The sequence below is a fragment of the Stigmatopora argus genome, chromosome 4, assembly GCF_051989625.1.
Source record: "Stigmatopora argus isolate UIUO_Sarg chromosome 4, RoL_Sarg_1.0, whole genome shotgun sequence".
NCBI lineage: Eukaryota > Metazoa > Chordata > Actinopteri > Syngnathiformes > Syngnathidae > Stigmatopora > Stigmatopora argus.
In genome coordinates this window covers 9693473-9703619 of record NC_135390.1, presented here as the reverse complement: position 1 = coordinate 9703619, position 10147 = coordinate 9693473, and the positions used below count along the sequence as shown (strand labels likewise).

At 43.1% G+C, this 10147-nt stretch overlaps 1 protein-coding gene across 1 annotated transcript; it reads left to right on the top strand.

Annotated features, from left to right (window-relative positions):
- The first annotated feature begins 810 nt into the window (after positions 1-810).
- On the top strand, positions 811-8571 carry tbrg4 (transforming growth factor beta regulator 4). The gene is made up of 11 exons (XM_077599701.1): positions 811-1031; positions 1575-2057; positions 2126-2446; positions 4067-4241; positions 4401-4558; positions 4682-4792; positions 4933-5077; positions 5157-5393; positions 5779-5890; positions 6016-6130; positions 8062-8571. Exons 2-11 carry the CDS (start codon positions 1659-1661, stop codon positions 8161-8163), a joined length of 1875 nt encoding a protein of 624 aa, XP_077455827.1. The 5' UTR covers positions 811-1031; positions 1575-1658; the 3' UTR covers positions 8164-8571.
- The last annotated feature ends 1576 nt before the right edge of the window (positions 8572-10147 follow it).

Below are 10147 nucleotides of genomic sequence, written 5' to 3'. Positions count from 1 at the left end.
ACTGTGTCATGGGCAGCCAAGTGGTTAGCGCATCGGCCTCACAGTTCTGGGGTCAAAGGTTCGATCCCAGGTGGATGCTCACTGTGTTCTCCCCAGGCTTATGTGGGTTTTCTTCGGCTACTTTGGTTACCTCCACATTCCAAAAACATGCAGGGTAGGCTGGTTGAACACTCTAGATTGCCCCTAGGTATGAATGTGAGCGTGAATAGTTGTGCGCCTCCTTGTGCCTTGCATTTGGCTGGCAGCCAATTCAGGGTGTCACCCGCCTGGTGCCAGTCGTTGGCTGGGATAGGATGCAGCACCCCCCACAACACTTGTGCGGATAAGCAGATAAAGCATTGCTTTTATGTATTTTTGCCAATTGATAGAAAAATAGACAGAAATAATGATTGAGTTAAATTTGATTTATATTCTGTGCTTCTTTGTACTTGTCAAAACAATTAAAAAAACATTTTATCTGCTTTATTCTTCAGCTATGTGGATGTTGATTGGAGAACATGTATATGTATTTATTTTTTAAACTAGATCTTGGCGCAGTGGCAATTTTCTGTGAGCCATTAGGCCCCCCAAAAAACCCGCTGCTTTAGTAAAAACCCCGCTCGTTACTTTCACGCCACCGAGGCTGCCTGGAAAATCTAGCCCTATATAAACGATATCATAAACTTGAGCAAACGACCTTTTTTATTGTTGTAATTATTTATTCATTTTTCCAAATTTAAATTTTGGCTGAATACTGAGTGGAAAAATAAACACTAGAAACTGCCCCAAAATCCTACCAGAAAACACGAAACAACATGAGGCACTGGAAATGACGTAAGGGTTTCCTCTGATGTCATCGTCATGCGACGGGTACCGACACTGCATTTCCATGCTGAAACGATTCCAATAACTATTTAATTTTATTCCGCTCGGTGTTGCATGTTGTGTGTGACAATCAATGCTGCCATTCATGCCGGACTGCCGCCTTCATGCAGGAGACCTGATAAGAAGGCGATCCTGCTGATTGACACGTTTTTCCTCTACGCGGCAAGGTCAGCATTTAAGATTACCTGACAGCCAAGACCATCTTTTTGCACGTCCTGTTTCTTACTTGTCAAATATGGACAGATGTCGCGTACACTCCGCCTGAAACAAATATATCATTGCTAACCGACATAATTATGCGTGTTTGTCTTGCACAACTCGTGGTTCCTAAAGCCATTACATATTAGTATTTTATAGGCATTCATATTGTATTGATGACAAAAATATGACCTGTGTGAGACGCACACGCAAAAGTACTCACAGTATACCTTGGAAGTACAGATACACGTTTGAAAAATAATTTATGGATTCAAAATTAATTGAAAAAAACAAGTGCAGATAAGACAATCACTTTCTATTTGTTATGGTACAATATATGCAACTGAGAAACAAAAACATTTGCAAAAAGTATCTGGCCTTTGGTGTTGCCAGCCACTAGGGGCAGGTGTTTATATTGTTATACATGAAATCAATTTTACCATCTGTTCATACTTGTTTACTGCTAATGATATTTGCCGACTCACCATACATATTGTACAATGTCATCTTAGATTATATGTGGAATGCTACTGCTGGCTGCTGATTCGTGAGAGCGTTTTCTCATCTCTCTGCTGCGGTCTTGTCTTCGGAATCCCATGGCCACTCGTTTCTTGACCAGATATGCCCGCCTGCTATGCACGGCTTCACCCCAAGCCTCTGGGGCCTGCTTGCCTCTGTCGGCCACTGTCCTGGCTAAATTGCAGAGGGCTCAGTGCCGGCCATGGGAGCGGTCAATGTGTGAGAGACGGGTGCTGCCAAAAGAGGACGTATTTTTAAACGTGCCGACTCGTACTAAGCTGGATGATATGGTGGAGAAGGCTGCGAAGCCTGAGGATGTGCTTCAAGCCTGGGAACAACATAGAGGAAATGGTCATCAGGCAGCAAGTACTATTTTGGCGTGGGCAAAGATGGTGCAGAAGACACAGGGGAACTTTCACCCAGAGCTCATCCACGACTCAAGATTGAGGGACATGATGGATACTATAATAAAGCAGGTGAGAAAGTTAACTGCGGAGGTGTGAAAACTTTGCACCAATTGCTCACTCGTTATTCTATTTTTCAGATATCAACAGTTTGGAACAACACTCTTGTGTCTGTCTTGCGAGCTCTTTGGGTGATGGGGTTGCCCAACACCGATCGGGTGTTGGGTTCCATCCAAACAGAGGTCCTGTGGAGAATCCGCCGGTTAACTTACAAGCAACTAGCCTTCCTGGCAGAGTGGGGCATTGGCAGGAAGGCACAGCAGGATGTGACCATAGTGAGCGCAGCCCTGAAACAACTAGAACTGCGCTGGACTGAAATCTCTGATGCCAAAACTGTCAGCGTGCTGATTTCCAAAGGACAACATATGTCACCTGTCCTGATGGACAGACTAGAGGACAAGGTAGGACGACAAGTTAGAGTGGCATGAAAAAAAGTTTAAGGATAGGCAAACCGGTCCTCGAGGGCCGCTGTGGGTGCAGGTTTTTGTTGCAACCGATGCAGCACAGACACTTTAACCCACATGTGTCAAAGTCGCGTCCGGGGGGCCAAATCTGGCCTTCCGCATCATTTTTTGTGGCCCGGGAAAGTAAATCATGAGTGCCGACTTTCTGTTTTAGGATCAAATTAAAATTAAGAGTATAGATGTATATTAAATGTCCTGATTTCCCCCCTTTTAAATCAATAATTGTAATTGTTTAATCAATTTTTTTCTGTTTTTAGTTCAAAAATCATTTTGTAAAATCTAAAAATATATATAAAATAAGCTAAAATAAACATTTTTTAGAGCTATTAAAAAACTGAATATTCAGGGCTTTTAATCCAGTTCTTTTAATCCATTTATATATAAAAAAATTCTAAATATTATATCTAAAATGGTCCGGCCCACGTGAAATCAAGTTGACGTTAAAGCGGCCCACGAACCAACCCGAGTCTGACACCCTTGCTTTACATTTCTGCAGAAAACAAGAAGCACCTCCCTGCAATCCACTGATTGCACTTGTAGGACACCAGATTGGTGAAAAGGTGTCCTTTATGGGTTTTAGATGAAAACCCACACCCACTTCAGCCCTTTGTGGAATAGTTTGAGGGCCCCTGTTTTAAGGAGTTAGCCTCCCACTCAGGGTCAGGTCACTGACAAAACAACTATGTAATGATATGCCTCGCATTCGATTCTATCAACCTGTATGAGAGCGGCGGGGAACAGGGGTGAAAATCCACTCTCGATTCACCCTAAAGTTTACTGCGGACATGCCAAATTTATAAGAGGCTAGCTAAGGAAATCGACGGGAGGAATCAAAATGTTGTGCAATCTACCAATACTTACCTGTTCCTTGGCAATCTACCAATAGTTCCTTGGCGATCTACGTAATTGGGCACCCCTGCACTAAATGGTGCTCACGGTACATTGTTTATCCTAGTTGAAACAAAATCAGCAAGTAAAGCTCCAATAATAATTGCATAACCATTAATTCTAATAAAGAGATGGAATAGAATAGAATCATTATTATTATTGTAAGATTGTGATAGTTTTACATGGAGATCGTCAAGGAATGCCAACTTTTATGAAAATCTCATTTCCTTTTCTGAACTGCTTTATCCTGCGGGGGGTGCTGGAGCCTATCCCAGCTGTCTCCGGGCCACAGGCGGGGGACACCCTGAATCGGTGGCCAACCGATCGCAGGGCATAAGGAGACGGACAACCATGCACTCTCACACCCATACCTAGGGGCAATTTAGAGTGTCCAATCAGCCTACCATGCATGTTTTTGGAATGTGGGAGGAAAACGGAGTACCCGGGGGAAACCCACGCAGGCCTGGGGAGAACATGCAAACTCCACACAGATGGACATGACTTGGATTTGAACCCAGGACCCCAGAGCTGTGAGGCCGACACGCTGACCACTGGGCTGCCCTTTTATGAAAATGCTCTACTATATCAAAATTGCACAATTAGTGCAGCAAGTCAATGGAATTCATGATAAAGTACTTGACGACAATTTCATTGCTGTTTCCCCTCTAGGCGTTGGAGCTTGCTGAAGGGTTTTCAGCAGAAGAAATTCGCAGAGTGTGCGTGTCTTTAGCTGTGCTGGGCCGCAGGTCTGTAGCCCTTCTCAGGGCTTTGTCCTACCACCTCCTTCAGAGACCTTCATCAGAATTCACCACTCCACTTATACTGGATATGGCCTTTGCATATGGTATTAACAATCCCACTATCTGGACCTGTATCATCAGGTTTATTTGAACGATGATACAATGAGCCTTCCTAGAAATGTTGCCTTAAAATGGCAACAATGTTATGTTTTCAATTGGGGGGCGGGTCTGGTTGCTAGCTAACGCGTCATTGTTCTTTCTAGGTAAGCTGAGTTTCCACCAAACCCAAGTTTTTCAGCGAATGGCTTCCGAGTTGCTGCCCCGAGTCTCAGACTTGACCGCTGTTGATGTGACTCGCTTTGCAAAGTCAATGGGCTTCCTCAAATGGATGAACTTCCCACTCTTTGAGGCCTTTGCAGAAGTTAGTCCTTCCGACCTCATACCTGGCAGTATTGAAATTGACTCTTCATCTTCTAATGTGTCATGGTTGAACATGACAACATTCTCTTCGTGTCTGACTTCTTACTTTTACCTATTTGAACAGCACTACGTGGAGCACTGCAAGAAGTATAGCAATCTGCAGCTATGCAACATGCTCATGACGTTTGCCAGACTGGACTTCCAGCCTAGCAAAGGAGAAGATTTTTATAGCAAGGTACTCATCGTAACTATATAGCAACTATTTAGGCTCACACTACAACAAGGGGACAATGATAGTGCTAATGCTGAGGCGAGGGCTATTTTTTTGTTGACTGAGCTTTTTTTAAAAGCGCTGTTTGTACTTGTTTTGCTCAGGTTCATCCTGTGCTGGAGAATTCCCTCTCAGGCCTGGAGCCTTTCCTTCAGACTGATGTGGTGTGGTCCCTGTGCGTATTACAGCAGGCCAGGCCCCAGTATATCATCCCGCTCCTCCAGCAGGAACATGCTGCTAAGCTTTCAGGTGAGAAGCATCTCTCAGTAGTGGATGGCACAAGAATATTTCTAGCGTGACATTATATGCATTTTTGCAAACCCTGCAGATGGCAGTCCACTCCGAGAGGTGAACTACAGACTAAAGCTTCTCCATCTCGCTGCTACACTGCACTTGGAGCATCCCGAATACTCCTCTTCTCACATTGACCCTCTGCCTCTTCCGACCAGTACCTCAGCACTCTCCCCATTGCAGAGAAGCCTGAGAGAGGCTTTGGATGCTTTTGTAGAGGGAGAGTCAGAGAGGCATAGTCCAGGTGTCAAAACTGTGTATGGATGGACTATTGGTAAGGGGCTCAAGTCAATGAATGGTGAAAAGGTAGCTAGTGCATGATTTTTAGAATCAAATCATCTGCAGGGGCTCCAAAAAAAAACCTCAGTGGTTAAACTGCCCTTGCTGGATGAGTTGTAACAAAAACCTGTCCCACTGCAGAACTTTGTGGAAAAGTTTGAAAATTCCTGATCTTAAGGCATGCAATTGCTTTGCACCAAGTAAATTGCGTACACTGCCTCTTGTCTAAATTCATCAGGCCACATTAATGTCAAGTGACATAAAATAACAGAAAGATTAATTGGTTTATGTCCTTAAAGCTTTTATTCACATGCTTTAATAGCATAGATTGAATGCTTCATATTTTTACAAATGTGCTGTAATGTGTGTCTGCAATTTAGATTGTGAAGTGGTGGTAGATAGTGATAACAGGCCCATTGACTTATCCCAGCTGCGAGCTCCTCATCTTGCGACTGGCGGTGGAAAGCAGGCACTACCTGAAGGGGCACGACGGTGAGTTAAAAGCGAGATGGGAAAACACAAAACAGCCCATCTAGCCCTCTAGTTGGGGTTTGTATTCATGTTCTCTGTGTAGTCTTTAGTTGGTGAAGTCATTGTGCTTTCTGTGTCATGTCCAGAATCGCATTTCTAGCATGGGACTTCCCCAACTTTGTCTCCAAAAGTAAAGACCTTTTGGGACGGTTCACCATGATGAAGAGACACTTGCAATTGTCTGGCTTCATCTTAGTGGAAGTAAGTAGTCCTACCTCTACTTACGAATGCCTCTAGGTATGATTTTATTTTTATTTTTTATATGCAAATGAGTGACTCAAGATACGAAAAAGATCCAAGTTACGAAATCCCCCAAAAAGTAAATGAATTTCTGTATCCGTTATTTTATTTTGAAAATATAGGATTTTAAAACATACTGCATTGATTCTCACTTTAGAACAGGGGTCGGGAACCTTTTTGACACAGAGAGCCATAAACAATTCCTATTTTAAAATTTTATTTCTTTGAGAGCCATACTCAGAATTTTAGTGTAAAAATGTGAAAATGAGATGTGACTTTTTGGGGTCATTTTACTACTTTTAAAGTACTAAATGAATTATTTTGACAGCACTGTTGCGTAGTTGCTAACCAATGAAAATATGCATGCAGAAAAGTCTAATAAAAATATAATTTAAAAAAAAAATGATTAAAGTTAGAGGTACTGTCAGCGCCATAGTGCCGACGTGATGCTCCTATTGGTGCATTCGGGACTCTGCTCTGTCACCAGCGGTTTAAAAACATATTTTACCTCACAGGTTAGCGAAGAGCCACATGCACCCATCAGAAGAGCCACATATGCTCCCGAGCCATAGGTTCCCTACCCCTGCTTTAGAACATCGCTACCCTCTTCTGGGCTCTCATTTAATCGCTCTCATTCTATCTCATATAATGATAATAAAAGCATTCTATTCAATTCAATTGGCTGTCTCACAACAACCACTATCCATGTTTCAAGATTCTCTTACATCAGGGGTCTCAAACTCGCGGCCCGCGGGCCAACTGCGGCCCTCGGGATGATAATTTGCGGCCCCCGTCTTAGCATGCAAGGCTCTCGTGGATGCAGGCACACCATTCAGTGGTGAGAAGTATGTTGAGGCCATTTCGAAGCTACAGGAGGAATTTGATCACAGATTTGCAGACTTCAAGACACACAAAGCCACATTTCAATTTTTTGCGGACCCCTTCTCCTTTGATGTGCAAGATGCCCCTCCTGAGCTTCAAATGGAGCTCATTGACCTGCAGTGCAACTCTGCACTCAAAGCCAAGTTCAGGGAGGTGAGTGGAGAAGCAGACAAGCTTGGGCAATTTTTGAGAGAGTTGACCCCCAGCTTCCCTGAACTTTCCCGAAGGTTCAAGCGGACCATGTGCCTTTTTGGGAGCACATACTTGTGTGAGAAGCTCTTCTCCACCTTGAACTTCAATAAGTCCAAGTACAGGTCCAGACTTACTGATGAGCATATTCAAGCTCTACTGAGGGTCTCCACTGCTTCCTCCCTCAAGCCAAATGTGACTCAGCTATGTGAGAAGAAGCGCTGCCAGGTCTCTAGCAGCAAGAAGTAGGCAAGAGAAGCTGTGTTCAGAATATTTCATGTTCAATGTTCCATTCAAGTTCAGAAAGTTAAAGGTTAAAGAGCTGTTAATACAGACATTTGAAACGGAATAAAAATAATTCATTTTCTCTACTTAGCCAGCCAGTGTATATCTACTGTATGCTCATTATTATTGTTTTATTCTTGTATTACTGATTGATTTATTTTTTATTCATCTTTAAGTTAATTTATTTAATTCATTATTTTTTTTCAAAAAATAAAAATATTTGATAACGTTGGAATGTTTTATCAGCGCTTTTCTTGTGGAAATCCTGATGCGGCCCAGTCTCACCCAGACTTGGCCTCTAGCGGCCCCCAGGTAAATCGAGTTTGAGACCCCTGTCTTACATACCTGTCCACCTCAGCTAAATGCTCCCCTTATTAATGATTGCAATTATGGGTCAACTTCTGGATGGTTTAGTCAGGATGATTTCCCTACAACTTAATAAATTCATTCCTAATTCTGTGGTCATTGTCGCTCTTTTTTGCCACCAACTTACTCTTTCTATCACAAAATGCTGAAATGTGTTTCTCTTTTTTTAGGTTCCTTATTACGAGTGGTTGGAGTTAAAGACGGCGCGTCAGAAGTTGGCATATTTAAAGGATAAGATGGGCAAGGCTGTGGCCGAAGACATGGCCAAATGAACTGGCATGACTTGAAAACTAAATTAAGCCCCCCCCCACCACACACACACACACAATATCAGACCATGTTCATTTGCAGGCCTGTGCAGCTTTGCAGAGGCGTGCTATTGCACCATCCAAGAAATATATATATATATTTTATATATATTGACTGTTGTTTCCGTAGCAATGTGTGGGGTTTTCCCTGTTTCCATGGAGATGGTGAGTTCTGGAGTCAGAAACCCAAGCAGCAAGGCCATCACTCATTCTTGCTCTTGTCTAACTCAAAAGTTTTGCATCGATGGAAAAACAACAAATCAGTACAGAATATCTTTGGCCCAGGTGTGCTACGTAGGAACATTCAATTAATCCTAATAATGTAATGAATGCAAGTGAGTCATCGGTAATGGAATAAAAGTTAAATTGTTAGTTGTTTATCTTGTGTTATTTTCTATAGGTTATTCAGATATTGCATTGGCTTACTTTAAGGAAGGTGTCTTGAGTCAAAGTCACATAAATACTAATCGACTTGTACATCTTGCTTTAAGTTTACACAAGTTGGAAGCAATAATACTGTAATGCAGGTCTCAGTGGCGATCCGTGAATTTCCTAGTGACGCCTTCAGCTGTCGGAATCAATCCAACCCTCAAAAACTATTTTATGGCTATAAAACCTCTACTGCAGATACAGCTGTGACACATAAAAAAATATCAATAATAACCTCATACAATTGAAATATTATTTAGGAATATAGCCATATTTTACTCACCAAAATCCATCCTCATTCTTTTCATGTCATTTTCCCGTAAATAGAAGCAACCGTGTGTACTCAAGGGTTTCCAAAAATGACATGGTAAGGTGTGGCCACTTCATGGTGTAGAGGTTTGTTCACCTGCCTGCCATCCTGGTCGGGAAACATTTTCCCTTAAATAGAAACAACAGTGTGTAGTCAAGACTTTCCAAAAATGACAAAGTTTAGTGGCCACTTCATGGTGCAGAAGTTTGTTCACCTGACTGCCGTGCGGGCAGTTGTATAGTTCTATTTCTGTACAGCATACGGCAACCAGCTTGTGACCCCGCTCCGTCCGGGCATGATTTCGTCCTACACCACCGGCCTGCCGCAACTCCAGCGTGGTCAGATCACCTCTGCAGTCAGCCTGCTGGAGTTGTACTGTGGTCTGCACAACTTACCACCCCCACAATACAACCTCTTCTCCTTGCTGGATCAGGGCGGGAAACTGTGGCTGGTCTACGAGGTAACCACTTTAAATAAATTCATTCGTTCATCCTCCGAGCCCCTGGACTCCTGGGTTCAAATCCCGGTCTGTCCACCTGTGTGGAGTTTGCATGTTTTCCACCGGGTACTCCAGTTTCCTCCCACGTTCCAAAAACATGCACGCTAGGCTGATTAGACACTCTAAATTGCCCCTCGCTATGAGTAAGTCAAGGTATTACTGTACAGTGGTACCTCGACATACGAGCGTAATCCGTTCCGAGACTGAGATCGTATGACGAGGTTCTCGTAACTCGAGCGGACGTTTCCCATTAAAATGAATGGAAAAAAATTAAATTCGTTCCAGCCCTCTGAAAAAACACCACAACAGGATATTGGATTGGAAAAATGTTTTATTTCTTCTAATTCCCCATCTATTAACAGAGTAACACATAACTAGTGGTTTAATAGAAATAAAGTGTTTAATCTAACTAAAATTGGGCGGATTTCGCCAAGGGGAGAGGGGCACAAAAGGGGTGGGGGGCTTGGGTTTTTTTTTCTCCACACAACGCACTCGTAAACAGAACAAACACTCCACCCTCACGTTCGCTATCGATGGGCTGTTTGCTGTCGTACTATTCCCTTGAAAATATTCCGAAAATGATGCACACAAATGTCCTCACAATCGGAGAACGCACGACCACTTGCCAACGAGCAGCAGTCTTATCAGCGATCGCACCGCTGCTCATGGGAGCTTCGGGGGCGCTGGCTAGCGGCTCCTTTTAGCTTGTA

Excerpts from the sequence above, each read along its gene's own strand:
- tbrg4 (XM_077599701.1), top strand. The coding sequence starts at position 1,659 with ATGGCCACTCGTTTCTTGACCAGATATGCCCGCCTGCTATGCACGGCT. Across the intron at positions 2,058-2,125 it reads TGGATACTATAATAAAGCAG|ATATCAACAGTTTGGAACAA; the intron begins GTGAGAAAGTTA and ends TCTATTTTTCAG. Across the intron at positions 2,447-4,066 it reads TGGACAGACTAGAGGACAAG|GCGTTGGAGCTTGCTGAAGG; the intron begins GTAGGACGACAA and ends TTTCCCCTCTAG.